The 21,320-nt window shown below is 41.9% G+C and overlaps 2 protein-coding genes and 1 pseudogene across 3 annotated transcripts; all 3 read right to left on the bottom strand.

Moving 5' to 3' along the window:
- Positions 1-3,488: 3,488 nt before the first annotated feature.
- Positions 3,489-6,383, bottom strand: LOC310767497 (protocadherin beta-16-like; annotated as a pseudogene). The gene has a single exon. The product of its transcript is annotated as a protocadherin beta-16-like (transcript).
- A 3,315-nt stretch (positions 6,384-9,698) lies between these two features.
- LOC310767502 (protocadherin beta-16-like) lies at positions 9,699-12,645 on the bottom strand. The gene has a single exon (XM_083624542.1). It carries the CDS (start codon positions 12,177-12,179, stop codon positions 9,714-9,716), a length of 2,466 nt encoding a protein of 821 aa, XP_083480668.1. The 5' UTR covers positions 12,180-12,645; the 3' UTR covers positions 9,699-9,713.
- A 5,295-nt stretch (positions 12,646-17,940) lies between these two features.
- Positions 17,941-20,601, bottom strand: LOC310767498 (protocadherin beta-16-like; the record flags this gene model as incomplete). Its single annotated transcript, XM_083624538.1, has 1 exon — positions 17,941-20,601. Exon 1 carries the CDS (start codon positions 20,467-20,469, stop codon positions 17,941-17,943), a length of 2,529 nt encoding a protein of 842 aa, XP_083480664.1. The 5' UTR covers positions 20,470-20,601.
- Positions 20,602-21,320: the final 719 nt, after the last annotated feature.

Genomic DNA, 21,320 nt, shown 5'->3' with positions numbered 1-21,320 from the left:
AATAATGCTAACCTCCATTAGATTGAGTATTATTATTAGCAGGTTAAATGTTTACTGAAAGAAGATTATCTGCTGATACATCCTTTGTTTTATTCACTTTGTTCTGTTAAATAAATATTTCACATTTGTTCAACTTCTGCCTGTGTCTCCAAGTATCTAATTTCCACCTTTCACTAAATCAAAAAAGATAACCTGTGGTGGTTGGAAATATATATATTATAGAGTGGGTATGTAGTTGGGATCCGCCACAATTGGTATACAGTGGTGGGATCTGTTACATATTTAGTATACAGCAGTGGAATCTGCTACATTTGGTGGCAGTGGTGGGATCTGCTATAGCAGGCTTTCCTTTGAGCTGTAGTTAGAAAAGCAAAGGACATTGCAGCTGTCCTTTCCAACCAAATCTTTAAAGCTTCTGCTTCTGATCTTCTTTAAAATCTGTTGTGAAAGCGGACTACAGGGTCCTCCAGAGACTTTTAAATTGTTCTAAAGTATATTTATACTCCTTATCAGAGTGCTGACTGAGCTATAGAATTATTTTACATGCCAAGTCAAAATCCCCTGCTTCCTAATTTAAAATGACACTGTCGCTCTTTAATTGACAATGACAGGATCCCTAAATTCTTTTGTAACCTTCTCACAATCACTAATAACACCCATCAAGCATCAGCCACCCACATTTCAGAAGCAAGTCCTAGCAACTCCATCCCTGTACATCAAAATAAGTTTTAGATCTTTGTAGAGACGCATATCCTGAGCAAACAAAGTAATCTTAAAAAATAAATAAATCTTCGTTTGTTGTTGTTGTTTTTCACTGATCACTGGTGTAATAATTGCAGAAAAGCAAAATATACACAATATAAAAAGGGTTTTTTATTTGAAGGAAAAAATAACAAAAATATTCATTTGTTCTTTACTTGATGTTGTGCTTTTGCAGAAAGGTAAAAGAGATACAAGAACATCTTTCATATTTTCTTCTTCTTTTTTGACTGTAGAATAATAACAATGTGGAAATGTAATCATCCCTGCCCATTAGGAGCTCATTTTTCTCTCCATTCATTTCATAGAATTGGTATTAACCATTAAACTCCTAGGTTGTCAGAAGGAAGGCTCTTGTCACCTGCCTTATCAGGTGCCTGTCTTGCTCTCTTCATTCAGGGGGCACAATTGCACGTGACACAGTCTCAGCCATTCCCTGTGGTGAGTCTCTCACTGTTAAGTTGTGGGTGAACATATCAGACAACACAGCGATTCTTGAAACAGCTCTTGTTTATTCACAGTCCTGAACTGAAGGGTTCAGCCAGCCTGCTTATATAGAGCTCCACTAGAACGCAACAGTAACCATTTTCTGTAACTATCCAATCACTGAACGTCACTTTCAATCCCTTATTTGCATATGTGGACCTGAACTATCTACAGTATCCCCCTGCTGGCCCAGGGTGAGAACTTCGGTACATAACACTCACCACCTCTGAAACTCCGTTATTTAGTCTGTTCTCACCAGACAATATGCACAGAAGTTTTTTTTTTTTAATTAAATCTAGACTATCACTCTCCACACATTTTCACCATTAATCGGGGGGGGGGGGGGCAGATATTCAGCAATAAAGGAGGGCTTCTTACATTTTCAAGGTGAATAAGACTTTGTCTGTCTGTCTGCCTTTCTTTCACAAATACAGAGAGGGCTCCCTGCTGCTTCATATTGGAGCTTGGCTTCTTTCCTGGGACAGAATGCACCTCGGAATCACACTACATCATGATGTAGCATCATTCACAGTGTGGGGGAAATATGGGGGTCAGCTATGCATTCCCTCAAAAACACCCCTGGGAATTGCTTATCATTATTTTTACTCGTTTGTTTATTGATTAAAAATGGCACTGCTTAATATAAAAAGACACCTCTAAGCAGTCTACATAAGAGGCAATCAGGAAAAAATAAATATGATTTCATATGAGAAAGCAACAGCTAAATAAAAATGCTGGAAAGCTAAATAAAAACAACATAAAACGTGGCTTTTTACCTACAGCTGCAATTATTATTTTAAAAATAACAATAAATGGAAAAATAAAGCAAAATAAGAGCCCCCCCCCAAAAGCCCACTTCTCAAATAAGACTGGGAAAGTACAAGTTTGTGTAGATTCCTACTGATGATTTGAAAAAATCCCGAGTCAAAGATATTTCCCCATCTATCCTTTGAAAGATGTCAGGAGATGGAGTCAGCAGAGCTACACAGCAGGACACATCTAGGTACTCCATATGATTAGGAACCCTGCACTAGCAAAATCTGAAGTCATGTGGAGCACCTAAGCACACACACCATTCCTCGTGCAGGTGCCCATTTTCAGACCTTCAGCACTGTGGCTGGAGGAGATGCAGATGGACCAGAAGCACACAGTGATGTCAGTGTCATGACCAGCAACATGATCCCATTCCATCCTCCAAATGTAGAGTGAACCCAGAGGAATGGTTTGCAGTGGGTTGGAGTGATTATTGAATAAATAAGCTTTCATTTGCTTTTGCCTGTGTGTCAGATGAATGTGCCGTGTCTGCTGATGTTTTAGAGAGAGACTTCCAAGTTTACATAGGTCTGAACTCATGGAGATATGCATTTCATCATCATACCTCTTACAACAGCTGTGGCAGCAGACATTTCCATATTTTCCCAGAAAGAACCAGAGACCACCAAGATGGGAGTGGGTGGGCAGGTGAGATTATTCAATCATATTTGACTCTTCATATTAGGGATCAAGCACAGCCTAGAATTTTCATTTAGATTTTGCTGTCTTGTGCAGCTGTACTGCCCAAGTACTCGTCTGCATTCCTGGTAATCTTTGTTTCAGAGTACTTTACTTGGAGAGCAAGGATGTCAGCCTATTTTGTGGAAATGATTCTTTGGAGACAGCAATACTTTATCTAATTCTTTCACATCTTTAGAGGGTTCAGTGCAGGCAGTGCTGCAGTTACCTGTGAAACAAAGGAGAGACTGGTAGAAACCCGGCAGAAGTTCTAGGGCAAGGGCTGTAGTTCAGTGGCGGAGCACCTGCTTTGTAGGCAGAAGGTCCCTGGTTCGATCTACTCTGGCATCTCCAGGCAGGGTGAGGAGAAACCCCTGCCTTGAAAACTGGCGGCCAGTCAGTGTAGGCTGTAGACAATACTGAGCTGTATGGACCAATGGTTTGATAAGGCAGTTACCTATGTTCCTATGTTTCCTTGTGGCTTACAGTGGCTTGGGTCAGAGTCCTCTTGCTCAAATGAAACCAAATAGGTGTTCACACATATTAGTGACAGGAAAGATTCATAAGATTCAAAGAATATACAACTGAAAGCTTAGGATGGTTCCACTACATATGCATCAAGTATGACAGCTGCAATAAAAGTGTGGATTATATATCTCCCTTAATGTAAGTGCATTTCTAAACATTGTGTATAGGTATCTGGGAACTCTGGTCCTATAAAGTTTCATACATGCATCTATATAAACTAACAGTTATGTGCAAAAAGGCTCACATAAAAGCTCAACAATACATGTGAAAGAATTGTCTTGAATAAGTGATGGGTGGAAGAAAGAGGAGGTAGGGAATAGAAAAGTTGAACCAGCTAGAAAGATGGCAGGTGCTGAGTGAATTTTTTTCCTTCACAAATCTCCAAATCCAATTTTCAATCAAGCCACTATGAATCATTTCAACACAGAATAATATGGAGATAAATGAGAAGACGATTTCATTTTTTCTATTTGTATTAAAAACACTAATCACTCTCACCTGTTCCATTGGCTTCCTGCTCTCCAAAGCATCAGGAATATCTTGGGAAGCAGACGGAGGGGTCTGGTTCACATTGAGGCTTGGGTCCCCCACAGAAAAAACAGGAATGAGGGGCCTGAGGAACCTGAACTCGCTGCTCAAGGACCCACCGGTTAAGCACACATCGTAGTGGTAACTCCTGGAAAGAGACCCGCTCTGAGAATCGCCACAGTTCTCTGGGATGTCGGGTCTGGCAGGTGGGAAGTGAGGAGAGGCAGCGATAAAACTTTCCCTGGGATCCCTCCTGCAGATCTTGATGGCAGCAAAGGAAACAATGCAAACAAGGAACACAAAGGAGACTGCAGCCAGGCAGATCACCAAGTACAAGGTCAAGGTCCCATCTTCTTGGTGTTCCTCTTTACTGACCTCCACAGCCTTCATATAAGGATCCGAAAAGCCACCCACGGGAAGGACATGGAGCATTGCAGTGCTGCTCTGGGGAGGGAGCCCGTTGTCCCTGACCACTATCAGGAGTCTCTGCTTGCTGGTGTCTCGCTCGGTCAGGGCTCTCCTGGTTCTCACTTCCCCATTCTGGGCTCCTATGCTGAAAAGACCAGGGTCTGTGGCCTTCAGCAGCTCATAGGAAAGCCACGAGTTCTGGCCAGAATCTCCATCCACAGCCACCACCTTGGTGACCAGGTAGCCGGCCTCCACCGACTTGGGCACCAGCTCATTGCAGGGGGATGTGCTGTTCTGAAGAGGGTAGAGGAAGAAGGGAGCGTTGTCGTTTTCGTCTATGACAATGACTCGGACAGTAATCTCTGAGCTGAGGGAAGGAGACCCTCCATCTGTAGCCCTCACTGTCACTTTCAAATCTTTGATCTGCTCGTAATCCAGAGATCGGAGGGCATACAGATTTCCGCTTTCAGAGTTGACTGAGATGTAAGAGGCCACAAGGCCATCAGTGACCTTCCCAGGCAAAAGGGAGTAGGTGACCTTGGCATTCTTCTCGGTGTCCAGATCAGAAGCATGGACTGAGCCAATGAGCAGTCCTGGAATATTGTTTTCCCGTATCTGCATTTCACATGAAGACTTTTCAAATACTGGAGGGTTGTCATTGACATCTGAGATCTGAACATTAATAATTCTTGTTGAAGTGAGCCTGGGGGAGCCCTGGTCAACGGCTGTGATGGTGATATTATACTCCGAGACTTTCTCTCTGTCGAGGGAGCTTTGGACCACAAGCTGGTAATAGTTATCCATTGTGGGTTTTAAGACAAAGGGAAGATTTGTCTCCACAGAGCACATGGTTCTGCCATTATCACCAGAGTCTTGATCTGTTACAGTAAAGAGAGCCACAAGCGTCTCTAGGGGAGAATCCTCTGCCAAAGGACTAGTGATGGATATGATGGACACTTCAGGGACATTGTCATTCACATCCTCAATCTCTACCAGAACCTTGCAGTGCCCTGAAAGGCCCCCTCCATCTGTTGCTCTAATTTTCATGTCATACCTGGTTTCTTTTTCAAAATCAACTTGACCTAAAACAGTGATTTCCCCAGTGATTTCATTTAGGTGGAACAAATTGTGTATTTTTTTAGGCATCCGGTGGAATGAGTAGGTGATCTGTGCATTTGAACCAAAATCCAAATCTGTAGCTTCCACTTTGGAGACCAGAGTTCCCCGTGGGCTGTTTTCCTTTAACCTTACTTTATATTCAGAATGAGTAAACTGTGGGGAATTATCATTATTGTCAAGAACATCAATATTTATTTGAACTGTACCTGTTCTCTGTGGCTCCCCTCCATCCACAGCTGTGAGAGTCAGTCCAAAGTGTGGCTCCTTCTCCCTGTCCAGTGGCTTCTCCAGGACAAGATCCACATGCTTGTTTCCATCCTCATCACTTTTAACATCGAGGTGGAAATGTTCATTGGGACTGAGAGTGTAGTTTTGGATGCTATTTCTCCCTAGGTCCTCATCTTGGGCAGATTCCAATGGGAAATGTGTATTTGGAGAGACATTTTCAGGAATTTCCAGATCAAATTCCTTTGTAGAGAATTTGGGAACATTGTCATTCACATCTTCTATCTTGACTACAATACTGTGGAGCTCTAATGGGTTTTCCAGCACAATTTGTGAGAGAAGCAAGCAAGGATCAGTCTGGCCACATAAAGCTTCTCGGTCTATTTTTTCACTTATCAACAGATCCCCAGAGTGAGTATTAAGGTGGAAATATTGCTTAGTGTCTTTGGACACTAGTTGGGCTCTGCGAGCTGACAGCTCCCCTGTTCCCAGTTTCAAATCCTGCAGCACATTAGCCACCAAAGACCCAGTTTTCTTTTCTTCAGGCACAGAATAATGGCTTGAAACACACAATGCTCCAGGAAAACAAAGGAAAAGAAAAAGATACAGACCTTGTTTTCTCCTGAAGCAGTCTCCCATGGTTCAAGGTTTGCCTCTTCAATTTCTGGCCAAAATATACACTTTCTGACTCTCATCCAGTGACCATCTCTGTTGTTGGGGAAGTAAATTTGGTGCTGCAGTGCTGATGGCTTTGCTGTACTGAATATTATATATTTTCTCACAGACCGTCTTCTTAGCTCTCTTCTTGTTCCAAATATTCCTGTGATCTTCCAGAGGGATTTTTCACAAAACAAAATCCTGAGTTCCAATTAATGCATATGCCTCTGCTGCCACCATGTGGCTGAATAATAATAAAAAAGGCAGCTAGACAGCAGTTCAAAGGTGCAGGTTAGATGTAATTCCAAGGGTGATGTTAGGAACCCCATTCTAATGGCATGTGTATACCGGCCAACATTTTTCCAATGAAAGTAGGGTCATCCTAAGGAAAAGTGGGACATTCTGGGATCAAATCAGAAACCGAGACGGTTTCTCTAAATCAGGACTGTTCCTGGAAAACAGGGAAACTTGGAGGGTCTGCATGTGGGGTAACAGAGATGTTTTCTAGCCCCTCTGTTTTTTAATATTTATTTGAATGATCTCTTTCCTGAACTATATGCTCAAGTGTACCACTTCTCTATATTGACTGGTACAGAAATGTCATTGGTTCTATATACAGACCATGTCACTGCGGAGATGGCAGTAATGAATCGGTGGTGCCCTTCTGGCTTGCACTCTTTATGAAGACTTGAGAGACGAGGTTATCACCCCTCTTTTATTGTCCATTCTGGGTCACCCAGCCACTGCCACAGTGTGTTTTCTCTTGGCAGATCAAGATGAGCAGGCGACAGCAAAGGTTGCAAGGTTTTTAGCTGGGGCAATTGGAATAAGATCCACTATTTGACTACTGATTCAAAACCCTAAAATGTATTTTATATAATTGTCTTTTTATTTCTTTTCTATATATAGAGTATTGATGTTTTGTTTTGATGGCCGATGGCTGATGCAAATAAAGATTCATTCATTCATTCATATACAGATCATGCTGTACATGCTTCACAACTTTAGGTTAATCTGAAAAGACTGAAGTCTAAATTCTCAAGCTACTGCAAGACTGAACAGTTGGCAGTCAACTATGGTAAAACAAAAAGTGATTATTTTTCCAAAGAAAAATATAAATGAGCCGTCAGTGAGCATGTAGTAGTACAAGTCAATAATTTTAAATGCTGGAATTACTTTTTGGTTCATTGTTTTCCCAGTCGCATCAGATACAAAACACTGTATTGTCTGCACTGAATAGTCTTGCTGCACTACTGAGGTTATACTATACGAAAGGCGGTCATCATACAGCTTCAGTTTTGAAGGTGTACAAAGCCAAAGTGTTTACCAAGATTATGTATGGAGTTCAAGATTGAATGCTGGGGATTAATGAATCCTTAGACAACACAAACCACTTTTTTGAGAAACCAAGAAATACTTTTCTGTGTTCCAAGATGTGTCTCCAATGTAGTCTTACAACCAAAGCAGGTATGTGTTCTTAGAAAACAATAGCAATCAGTTCCTAGCTTTGCCTATATTTATCTTGACCTCAGCAGGTTTGGGCTACCTATCCCTGGCTTTGTTGATAAATACTTCTGTTTTTGGCTAACAAAAACTACAATGGTGTTAAAACCACTGCCTATTTACTACCCGATCTGCTTCCACTTGGGTTAACACAGACTTCAAGATCTTAACTTGCAAAATTCATTAGCCCTGACAAAAGGAGTTTGCATACCACTTTACCTTAGTCTGCAACCTAGTAGTAATTATCAACTTGCTTGGTATTTAAATATTAAATACCCCTAGATACAAAATGTGATTTCCAATGGCTAGGTTGGGTGCTTTGGCATCAACAGTTATATCCCTGACTTTGTATAAGTCAGTTTACAAGGCTGCTTTGGCACTTGAGAGTTTGCCCTTGCAAAAATGGTTCAGTCGAAACATCTGCTCATGTTCTCCTATACTGCATTTTATCTCACCAACACTTTCTCTACATTTGGGAAATGCAGAGGAATTCTATATTTCAGTTTTAATGGTAGACTCCAACCCTAAGATTAGAGGAAAATATAGTCAACTTCCTTGTTGTAGCAATAAAAACTAGGCCACAATTATTAAAAGGAAGATGCGTTCTTCTGAGTCAGATCGGTCTATATTTATTAGCTATTTCTGTTCAGGGATTTTGTTATGCCCTTATTTTAAAATGCACTGTTTGTTTGCCTTTCTTACTGCTGTGGTTGTTTTTTATCCTATGGTTGTCTTGCAAATGAAGAGTTTATGAAACCCCTCTACCTTTACTTCTGATTTAGGAATGAGAGCTGCCGTCCTCAAAGCCACAAATACAAAGAAAAGGGGTGTCCAAAAGGCACTTTTCATTTTACACTCTATTTTATATTTATGGTCTGCAGACTGAAACTCGAATAAGCCTCCCCACCAATTCTGTATTCTTCGAATGGATACTCATTGAATGATATATGTTAAGTTGTGGGTGAACTTAGAAGACAACACAGCGATTCTTCAAACAGCTCTTGTTTATCCACAGGCCAGGACAGAACTGAGCTGAACGGTTCAGTCAGCCTGCTTATATAGAGCTCCAGTACAGTGTAACTGTAACAATTTTCTAAAACTATCCAATCACTGAATGTCATTTTTTATCCCTTATTTGCATAACTATCTACAGTATCCCCCTGCTGGCCCAGGGTGAGAACTTCACTACATAGCAATATACCTAACAGAAAAGGCTTTGCTTTACTGGTACTCTGTTCATAGCAGATTATTTTGCTGCAAGGAAAGTACCCAGGAAATATTGGGGGAAATAATGATAATATGCCCATAAAGATGAAGGCTTGCTTCTTGTTGAAAACCTCTCATTGCTTACATGTATTTCAGTCTGCTTCTTTTTAGTCCTGTTAAGCATAAGGAAGGGGGAGAAATTCAGTTCATCACCTAACCCACACTTCCAAAAACTATTTGAGACTTGAAACGCAACTGTCCTTCGAAATCCATACTTTTCCAAATTTTGCAGTGCAATTTTCCAAGCAAAAAATGTGTGCAGGAATGTGTATATCAGGGAAAGTGTGAATAGAAATGCATAAACATTGCATTATATTAAGGGAAATTGCATATAAAAATGTGTATATTAGAATAAATGCACTTTAAAATGCTGACATTTTGTGAGCCATCCGTCAGCATGGCTCACTTTTAATCTTAGAATGCACAATGCAGATATATTTTCTAAAGAAAAGTCTATTATATCCCTCTCAGTTCTTTGGCAATACGTCATTGACTGGCCACTTCTATTGAGAAGAGAAAGGGAACAGGATTCATAGTGATATATAAACTCATGTAGTAAGGTATCACATAATGTGAATGATGTGAAAGATCAATACGATATTTTTTATGGAAAATACAACAAAGTACTCAAACAGAAAAAATAAGAAACTATTATTTCTGATGTTTTGAGAGGAATACTTGAGCTTAGGTTTCACTGGAAGAAACAAAGGATAATATTCATCAGGAAAGTAGCAAAAACAGTTTTAAATGAAGCCATACAAAAGGGATTCAAATGGTACTCTCACCTGAACCCCATGTTGACTTTCACCTGCATGACTGGGGACTCCTTCAGAATCATTGGAACACCTTGGATTCAGCTGAGTGTTAGGAGGCTCCACAGAGAAAACAGGAAACAGGGGCCTGAGAAACCGGAATTCGCTGTTCAGAGACCCACCAGCTAAGCACACCTCATAGTTGTAAGCCTGGGATAGAGATCCAGCACCAGAATCCGCAGAGTTCTCCTGGGAATCAGGTCCCACCGGGAAATTGGCTGCAGAATTATAGGTTGCTATGAACTTTTCACGTTTCTGCAACTTGATTACAATAAACGCCACTACAGAAATGAGAAAGATGCTTGAGATGGCAGCCAAGCAGATGATCAAATACATCGTCAGGCTGGGGTCTTCCTCCTCCACGGTTTCCTCCTTTGGGAGAGCCACACTTTTCAGATAAGGGTCAGAGAAGCCGTCCACTAGAAGGATTCTGAGCGTGGCAGAGGTGGACTGGGGAGGATGGCCGTTGTCTCGGACCACCACAATCAGATTCTGCTTGAAGCTGTCTCGGTTGCTGACCGGCCTCAGGGTGGTCACTTCTCCATTCTGGGCCCCCACTGTGAACAGACCCGGTTCTGTGGCCTTCAGCAGCTGGTAGGAAAGCCAAGAGTTCTGTGCAGAATCCCTGTCCACAGCCACCACCTTGGTGACCAGGTAGCCAGTCTCTGCCCCTCGGGGAACCAGGTCATTCGAGGGGGAAGTGCCATTCTGGAGAGGGTAGAGGATGAAGGGGGCATTGTCATTTTCATCCACGACCTGAACACGGATGGGAACTTCTGAGCTCAGTGGAGGGGAACCTGAATCCACAGCCCTCACCGTCACCTGGAAATCTTTTACTTCCTCATAATCCAGAGACCGGATGGCATACAGGTTCCCCGTTTCAGAGTTGATGGAGATGTAAGAGGATGTGGGGCCATCATTGACCTTCCCAGGCAAAAGCGAGTAGGTCACTTTGGCATTCTGCGCTGTGTCCAGATCAACAGCATGGACCGAATTGATCAGAAGACCTGGAATATTGTTTTCTCTTAACTGCATTTCATAGAATGGCTTTTCAAACACTGGAGGGTTGTCATTGACATCTGACACATCAACATGAAGTATTCTTGTGGAAGTGAGTCTGGGAGAGCCTCTGTCTGTGGCTGTGATGGTGATATTATATTCACTGACTTTTTCTCTGTCCAGTGGCTGTTGGGTCACCAGCTGGTAATAGTTGTTCTCTGTGGGTTTGAGCACAAATGGCAGGTTGACTTCAGTGGTGCAGGCAGTTCTGCCACTGTCTCCAGAGTCCATGTCTGTGACACTGAAAAGGGCCACCACTGTGTCTGGGGGAGAGTCTTCAGGTAAGGGACTGGTGATGGAAGTGATGGTAATCTCTGGAGCATTGTCGTTCTCATCCTCAATGTCCACAATGACTTTGCAGTAAGCAGAAAGGCCTCCTCCATCTGTGGCTTTGATGTGCATCTCATACTTACTAATTTCCTCATAATCAAGTGTTCCTTTGAGAATAAGTTCTCCAGTTTGCTTATTTAACTTGAATATTCTCAGCATCTTTTCTGGCACTTGGCTGAAAGAGTACGTGATGAGACCATTGGCACCGATATCCTTGTCACTGGCTTCAACTCTTGTGACCAGTGTATCCAATGGGCTGTTTTCCATTAGTGCCACTTTGTACACAGATTGGTCAAACTGAGGCACATTGTCATTGGCATCCAGAACATCAATAATAATTTGCACTGTTCCAGTTCTTTTTGGGGTCCCTCCATCAACTGCTGACAGAATAAGGGAAATCTGTGGATTCACCTCACGGTCTAGTGGTTTCTCTAACACCAGTTCTGCATAGTTGGTACCATCAGTTTGTCTTTGCACATCCAGCCTAAAATGTTCATTAGGACTAAGGGTGTAGCTCTGGATAGCATTTTCTCCTTGGTCTGAATCCTGAGCTGTTTCCAAAGGGAATCGTGTATTTGTTGGAATGTGCTCTGATATTTGAAATAGGATTTGATTTGTGGAAAATGTGGGGGAATTATCATTCACATCCTCTATCTGAACTTCAATTCTATGCAGCTGCAATGGGTTTTCCAGCAAGATTTCAGAGAACAGAAGACAAGGATCATTCTGACCACACAGAGATTCTCGATCTATTTTGTCCTTTAATATCAAATCCCCAGAATGAGGATCCAGCTGGAAATACTGCTTGGAGCTCTTAGAAACCAGCCGGGCTCTCCGAGCAGACAGCTCCTTTGCATCTACTCTCAAATCCTTCAGCACATTTGCCACCAGAGACCCACTTTTCTTTTCCTCCACCACTGAATAGCGGAAAGACTCACACATTGCCACACATGCACAGAGATATAGAAAAAAAGACACAACTTGCCTGCTGTTGTGATTTATTTCCATATTCACAGCCTCTTCTCTCAGATCTGAAACACGTGATGATTCTTTCTAAGACAACTGCCAAAGTTGATTGTCCAGTGTAAGTTTGCAAGGTAAACTTTCGTATTTTTAAACTAGAAATGGATATGGTGCCTATTTCCACATGAAATTTCTATAGATTTGCTTGTAATGGTGATCTGCTTCCTTTCTCGTTGAGATTCCTTTGTCTGGTGGTTACAGACTTCAGACAGCAATTGCTGCTCCTTGATTATTTGTTCTGTGTTGTGTAATAGCACCACCTTGTGCTCAAGCTATGATATGATTCCCATAGACTTTGTGACTTTCCAAACAGCATTAATATAATTTTCTATAGCAATGTTTATAATATTTCATAAGGTGTATTCTCATAACCTGTATTTTATATATCAGAGTTGTCAGTAAGGCACTTTAGATGTATATTTCCTGCACCCAGGAGGGGGTTGGGCTAGTTGACCCTTGGGATAGAATCATGGAATCATAGAATTGTTGAGTTGGAATCAACACCAAGGGTCATCTATTCCCACCCCCTGCAATGCAGGAATCTCAACTAAAGCATCCATGAGAGATGGCCATCCAACCTGTGCTTAAAAACCTCCCAGGAAGGTAGAACTCACAGCCTCTTGAGGGAGTCTGACTGTTGAACAGCTCTGTCAGAAAGTTCTTCGTGATGTTTCGTTGGACTCTCCTTTCTTGTGACTTGATGCCATCGGTTCAGGTCCTACCCTCTGGAATGTATGTTCCATCTTCCATGTAAGAACCCTTAAGATATTTGAAGATGGCTATCAGTCACCTTCTCTTAGTCTCCTCTTCTCCAGGCTAAACATACCCAGCTCCTTCAACAATACCTCATAAAGCTTGGTTTCCAGATCTTTTATCACACTGGTTGGCCTCCTCAACACACATTCCAGCTGGTCAACATCCTTCTTAAATTGTGACACCCAGAACAGGACACAGTATTCCAAGTGTGGTCTGAACAAGTCAGAATAGAGTTGTACTATTACTTCCCTTGATCTGGACATTATACTTCTGTTGATGCAGCCTAGAATAGCATTAGCTTTTATTTTTATTTTTTTTGTTGCTGCTTCACACATAATGTTAAGCTTGTGGTCCACTAAGACCCCTAGATCCTTTTCACATGTAAGCCATGTATCACCCATCTTATATTTGTACAGCTGGTTATTACTGGGGAAAGAGTTGGATCCCTTCTAGTCTTCAATTCTATTATTCTATGTCTCACTGACTTATTCATTCAAGCTAAACAAGAAACATGAGACACCCTACTGAGTAGGAAAACTTCAGAATGGGAACTGTGTACATAGTATCGCAGAACTGTGCACCACAGAGATGGATGGATCCTTGTAGATCATCCGGTATAAGCCCTTCATTGATGCAGGAGATGTACAGCTAAAGTATCTGCAACAAATAGATCCAACAAGATAGTCCCCCACCTGCTGCCAGAATGCTAGGGGGCTATCTATGTTATTCTTAAAGTGTGGTGTCCAGAACTGGACATAGTAGTCCATGTGAGATCTAACTAGTGTAGTAAAAAAAAACCCTGGAACTATTACTTCCCATTAGTTGGAAATAATTGCCACTTTTTTGTCTGGGAGGAGAGTCCTGCTGACTCATTTGCTGCTTGTGATGAATTCCATTAACGAGATTCTTTCCACATGTACAAAATTGCAAAACTAGATACTCTCCGGGTGCATTTCATTTATTTATTTATTGCCTATTTTGTCTGCGTGCTTTTTTTGTTTTTGTTTGCCTATCATGGCTATTTTGAATTTTATTCCTGTCTTAAGAGGTCTTAACTACCCTTCTTAATTTTGTGCCACCTGCAAATCTGGTAAGGATTTCTTCCATCTGTTCATAGAACTTTTATATAATGGTTTGTTTGGATAAATACGACAATATTTGGAATGAGTTTATACAAAATGTAGTAGACTATTAATATATACATACCTATTCAAAGAATCACATCAAATTGATAAAAGAATGTATGGGTTAGGGTATTTTCCGTATATTGTATATATTCATATATATTTTCTACACATTTTTGTGCCTGTTTGTTTTTCTTTTCTTCTATTTTTCTTTGCATCACTTTATTTCTTTATAACTGAAACCTTTGCAATATAAATATAAATATAAATAATATAAATAATATAAATAATATAAATAATATAAATAATATAAATAATATAAATAATATAAATATAAATATAAATATATTCATATCACATCACATCACGGTGTAGAGTATCTGGCCCAGGACAGAGCCCTGCTGCCCCCCACTCAAAACCACACTTTTATTTGATGCGGAAATACTGATGAGCAGTCTTTGATTACAGTTTTCCAACCAGCTATGAATCCACCAGATCATCTAGTTTGCCTATATGTAACCTGCTAACCAAAAGACTTTGTTAATTTTTTTCCTGAAGTCAAGACAAATTGCATCCAGAGCATCCACAAAATTCACTAAGCTAGTACCCCAATAAAAATGGATATAAGGTTAGTCTGGTGGCCTTTATTTTTAACAAATCCAGCTTCTCTTCTACTAATCACTGCATTGTTTTCAATATGCTTATAAAATGACTACTTTGTAATCTTCTAATATTTTCCTTAGAATCAAAGTCAGATGGAATAGTCTCAAATTTCCCAGATCTCCCCCCCTTTTTTTTAAGACTGGAGTGACATTTGCCTGTCTCCAGGCCTGTAACAACTTACCTGCTCTCTAAAATTTATCACTGTTGGTAGACAGAGGGTTTCTGAAAAACTATCAGCAATTCATCTGTCCCTGAAGACTTGAACTAATTTAACACAACTAGGTCATCCTTGACCAACTACTAATCTATCTTGAACTGCAGTCCTGCACCCCAGACATCAGTCCTGCTGCTTATGTAGGGTTGGACACAGTTCCCCTTTGGGAGAAGATAAATGCAAAACAGGAGATGAGCAGTTCTGCCTTCTTTTTGTCATCTGTTGCCATTTCACCATCCTTACCTGGAAAAGCCCCTTTTCTTCCTCACCAACCTCAGCTCCTTCGCAACATTAGCTTTCCTGACAACTGCCCATAGAATTCAGAGCTACTTGCCTGTGTTCATCCTTGGTTACCGGTCCTTCCGTTTATTATACATGTCTTCCCTGCTCTTAATGAACTGTACTGGTTACTGGTTTGTTTCTAGGTTGTTATTCTTCTAATCCATGGCCATTGCATTGCTGCCTTGCAATATTGCAGAAATGAGCCTTCTCCACAGTGGCACTGACCCTCTGGAATACCCTCCTCCCCCCATGCCATTCAAATGGTATTATTTCTTTTTGTTTTGTTTTTACCTTAAGCTGTGTATAAATTGTCTAAATAAATCCATAATGCTTTTCTCCAGTTTCTTTTGCTGTTGGTTTTGGTATAGTGTACTTTAACTGCATTCACGTTTAATCATAGTTTTGCTGATTTATTGTTGCCCACTTTAAGATACCTTTCTAATTAAACAGTATGTAGACTGAGGACTAATCTACACTGGTTATAACGTCAAAAATTTGTTATAAAAATGTGACTCCAGAGGGCATTGTAGAGCAGCAATCCATCATTAATGGGAAATTGAGTTGAGAGCTATATTACGTTGTTTTGGGGTTTTTTTGCATTTTCTCAGATCAGTGTAGATCCATCCTGAGAGTGTGCCACATGATGCTAGATGCTTTCCAGCATATGCCAAGTTAAGTTGCAAGCAGAGCATTATTAGCACAATAGAATCCATCTGGAATACAGTTCTCCTATCAGCTGTTAATGAGAACTTTTCTGCTAACACACCCAAAAGAAGGCTGCGCCAAGAAAGGAGGGAGGCAGTTTATTTCTTGTTTCCTTCTCCAATGGAGGCCAGTCTTATTTATTTAGCAGAGGGTGGGGAACCTCAGACACAAACGCAGCCCTCCAAGCCCCTCTGTCTGACCACACCCCTCTCCCCACACCACACCCCTCCCTGGCCCAACTTTGTTACTCAAGTCCTTTTCCTTGACTGAAGTATGCCCGTGAATCCTGATCTTGACACTTGCTTGCATGGGTTGAGGAATGTCTCAGTGTGTTTAGAAGCTAGACTACTTGAGGAAGGTAGAATTTACATTTATTGCTCCACCCACTTTTGCTTCTGGCCCTTCCCAACACTGCCATGTGGCCCTTGGAAGGTGGTCCAGAAGGAAATATGGTCCTTGGGCTGAAAAAGGCTCCCCTAAGGATTACTGTCTAAGCCTGAGAAAGTAAACGTTGTCGTGAAAGCCTCTAGTGAATATGTGTATGGCCCTGTGAAGCGATACTTCTTTCCTTAAAGTCCCCAGATGTCCAAATGAGCCCCAACAATGAAACAACCAATAAATACTATCTTCAAGAAGCAAAGTAATATAGAAGGTGTAGAAACAGATACCCGTTGGTCATCTGCAGTATTACCATCTATGTGGATTTAGTCCTGCAGTATTTCAATAAGAGCCCGGCCACTCCTGAAATACAGATGCAGAGCAAGGCTATTGCAAGGGAAAGGAAATTTTACCTTGAGAGATTCTCTGCTGCGCACCAGGTTGATTATTGAGTCAATAAACTGCCATTTGCTTTGGTGACTAATCTGGTGGGGGTGCTGTGCTCAAATGTCATTTTAGATAGAGAATAACAGGAAACTCACACATTGGTTGAAAGGACTGGCGGGACTAGCAAAATCAGAAAAATCTAGGACAGCATATTTCTTCAAGAAACAGTAAACATGTGCAGCAGAAATAACTGCTGCAGAAACTATGTAGATAACTTACCTGGATTTAAAAACACCTGCAGTGGCGTAGCGTGGGGGGTGCAGGGGGTGCCGGCCGCACCGGGCGCAACATCTGGGGTTAGGGCAAATACATGGGTTAGGGGGCGCAAATCCACGGGTTAGGGGGCGCAAATTACTTGCCTTGCCCCGGGTGCTGACAACCCACGCTATGCCACTGAACACCTGTTAACATGTATGTGGGAACCGTGGTCCTTCAGGCTGCAGCTGTGGGAGAGGAGGAAAGCCAAACTACTCCAAAAACTCCACGTGGCTCCTTTTTCCTCTCCCCCAAGCTGGTCATTAAAAGAATGTTGTGGTCTTTCAAACTAATGCCTGTGTTTGCTTTCTTCCTCACTTCCCTCTCCTTTGTGTTTTGGGTACTGATTACATACAAGTCACTCTTGGTGCCTTTCAAGCTAAACAGCAGGTCAAAAAAAGTAAATAAATGCACATAAGCATTTAAAGTGTCCATATGGACATCAACATCACCCATGCTTTATTAATTTCTTCTATGAGAGAGTGTACACGCCGGTGTACAATTATGATTCTGCATGAAGACTGACTCTCAAGCCAGTTTTAGTGCAGAGACCCACAGTGCAGGAGCTAACAGACAGGACCTCAAAAATGAATAAAGATGGAGATATAAATGGGCTTGGAGGAAAGGGGTTTGAGTAAATGACAGATGAAAGAAGAAAAGGAACAATGGAAAATCGAGACGAAGAATGAAAGGGACAGTGGGCTGTGGGGAACTTTGAAACAGCAGGGCTCTCCTGTTAGCAAAGAACGCCACAGAACAGGGAAAGAAACTGAGACAACAAAGGGGGAGTACGACAGAGGTGCAGAAAGTAGATATGGAATAAGCAGTCCAGGTGAAAACTTAGCCTCTTTCAGTAGTCACTGTATAGGTAACCATTATAGAGCAGTATAAGAAGACAGAAACAAATATCAGATGTGATAGATTACCAAGCAACAAGAATTCCCGAAGTGATCATGACCTGTTTTGATATTTCTGGTATACTGAGATTGATATTTAAAACCAACAAACAAACCAAAAGCTTCTTTCTCACCTCTTTCCCTGATTCTGTTTTCCCCGCCTGGTCAGGAATATCTTGGGAAGCAGAAGGAGGGGTCTGGTTCACATTGAGGTTTGGCTCCCCCACAGAAAAAACAGGAATGAGGGGCCTGAGGAATCTGAACTCGCTGCTCAAGGACCCACCGGTTAAGCACACATCGTAGTGGTAACTCCTGGAAAGAGACCCGCTCTGAGAATCGCCACAGTTCTCTGGGATGTCGGGTCTGGCAGGTGGGAAGTGAGGAGGGGCAGCGATAAAACTTTCCCTGGGATCCCTCCTGCAGATCTTGATGGCAGCAAAGGAAACAATGCAAACAAGGAACACAAAGGAGACTGCAGCCAGGCAGATCACCAAGTACAAGGTCAAGGTCCCATCTTCTTCGTGTTCCTCTTTACTGACCTCCACAGCCTTCATATAAGGATCCGAAAAGCCACCCACGGGAAGGACATGCAACATGGCAGTGCTGCTCTGGGGAGGGAGCCCGTTGTCCCTGACCACTATCAGGAGTCTCTGCTTGCTGGTGTCTCGCTCGGTCAGGGCTCTCCTGGTTCTCACTTCCCCATTCTGGGCTCCTATGCTGAAAAGACCAGGGTCTGTGGCCTTCAGCAGCTCATAGGAAAGCCACGAGTTCTGGCCAGAATCTCCATCCACAGCCACCACCTTGGTGACCAGGTAGCCGGCCTCCACCGACTTGGGGACCAGCTCATTGCAGGGGGATGTGCTGTTCTGAAGTGGGTAGAGGAAGAAGGGAGCGTTGTCGTTTTCGTCTATGATAATGACTCGGACAGTAACTTCTGAGCTGAGGGGAGGAGACCCTCCATCTGTAGCCCTCACCGTCACTTTGAAATCTTTGATCTGCTCGTAATCCAGAGATCGGAGGGCATACAGATTTCCACTTTCAGAATTCACCGAGATGTAAGAGGCCACAAGGCCATCAGGGACCTTCCCAGGCAAAAGGGAGTAGGTGACCTTGGCATTCTTCTCAGTGTCCAGATCAGCAGCATGGACTGAGCCAATGAGCAGTCCTGGAATATTGTTTTCCCGTATCTGCATTTCACATGAAGACTTTTCAAATACTGGAGGGTTGTCATTGATATCTGAGATCTGAACATTAATAATTCTTGTTGAAGTGAGCCTGGGGGAGCCCTGGTCAACGGCTGTGATGGTGATATTATATTCCGGGACCTTCTCTCTGTCCAAGGGACTTTGGACCACAAGCTGATAATAGTTATCCATTGTGCGTTTTAAGGCAAAGGGAAAGTTTGTCTCCACAGAGCACATGGTTCTGCCATTATCACCAGAGTCTTGATCTGTGACACTGAAGAGGGCCACCACTGTGTCAGGAGGAGAATCTTCTTGTATGCTGCCAGTGATGGATATGACAGACACTTCAGGGACATTGTCATTCACATCCTCAATCTCTACCAGGACCTTGCAATGACCTGAAAGACCCCCTCCATCTGTTGCCCTGATGTTCATGTCATAGCTGGTTTCTTTTTCATAATCAACCTGACCTAAAATAGTGATTTCCCCAGTCATTTCATTTAAATGAAATAAATTGTATATTTTTTCAGACACCCGGTGGAATGAGTAGGTGATCTGTGCATTTGAACCAAAATCCAAATCCGTAGCTTCCACTTTGAAGACCAGAGTACCCCGTGGGCTGTTTTCTTTTAACCTTACTTTATATTCATTGTGAGAAAACTGAGGAAAGTTGTCATTATTGTCAAGAACATCAATATTTATTCGAACTGTGCCTGTTTTTTGTGGCTCCCCTCCATCCACAGCCGTGAGAGTTAATCCAAAGTGTGGCTCCTTCTCCCTGTCCAGTGACTTCTCCAGGACAAGATCCACATATATCCTTCCATCCTTGTTGCTTTCTACTCTGAGCCGGAAATGCTCATTGGGACTGAGAGTGTAGTTTTGGATGTTATTTTCCCCCAGGTCCTCATCTTTGGCAGATTCCAAGGGGAACTGTGTATTTGTAGGAACATTCTCGGGAATTTTCAGATCAAATTCATTTTTCGAGAATTTTGGAACATTATCATTCACATCTTCTACCTTGACTACAATGCTGTAGAGATCTAATGGGTTTTCCAGTACAATTTGTGACAGAAGTAAGCAAGGATTAATCTGGTCACACAAAGCTTCTCTATCTATTTTATCATTTATCAAAAGATCCCCAGAGCGAGTATCAAGACGAAAATATTGCTTAGTGTTCTTAGAAACCAGCTGGGCTCTGCGAGCTGACAGCTCCCCTGTTCCCAGTTTCAAATCCTCCAGCACATTAGCCACCAAAGACCCCCTTTTCTTTTCTTCAGGCACAGAATAGTGAAGTGATATACTCAGTGCTCCAGGAAGGCAAAGGAAAAGCAAAAAATACAGACCTTGTTCCTTTCTGTAGCTGTCTCCCATGGCTCAAGAATCTGCCTCTTCAATGCCTGACCAAAATATGAAGTTTCTGAGAATCATGCAATGATAATCTCTGCTGCTGTAGAAATGAATTTGGTGCTGAAGGCTTTTATATCTTCATCACAGACAAAAACTGGCTATCTTTTTGTGGCAGAGGTTTCTTTAGAAAATAAAATTCTGAGTTCCAAATGATGTGTTTGTGCATACTGCCACCATGTGGATGTGTAATGAAATAATAACTAGGAGTATGCTTTTGATTCAATGTTTGCTAAAACTCGAAAGTCTCACATACACACCATATTGCTTTCCCACAAATAATCCTAGGAAGTGTAGTTTAACTGTCACAAAGCTGCAATTACAATTACCTAAAACAAAATCCACTTTCCTGAAGCTCCTGTCTCCTACTTGAAATACTGTAGATGCAACAAACAGTTATTATGCCTCCAGATTATGGTTGATTACCTCTGCCTCCCAAAGAGATAATGTATTATGAGAATAATATTTAAGCAATATATGACCATGTCATAAGTAACTCCCAATAGAGCTTTGTAATTTTTTCCAATATTACACATCTAAAAATTGAATATATGAAAGCTATATAAAGCAATATTCTCACCTGAACCATATGTTGACTTTCACCTGCATGACTTGGGACACCTTCAGAATCATTGGAACTCCTTGGATTCACCTGAGTGCTAGGAGGCTCCACAGAGAAAACAGGAAACAGGGGCCTGAGAAACCGGAACTCGCTGTTCAGAGACCCACCAGCTCAGCACACCTCATAGTTGTAAGCCTGGGATAGAGATCCAGCACCACAATCCGCAGAGTTCTCCTGGGAATCAGGTCCCACCGGG

Source organism: Podarcis filfolensis (assembly GCF_964270895.1).
Source record: "Podarcis filfolensis genome assembly, chromosome: 7".
Taxonomy (NCBI): Eukaryota; Metazoa; Chordata; class Lepidosauria; order Squamata; family Lacertidae; genus Podarcis; species Podarcis filfolensis.
Note: the sequence above shows the minus strand (reverse complement) of the source record. Positions and strands in the feature narration are given on the sequence as shown.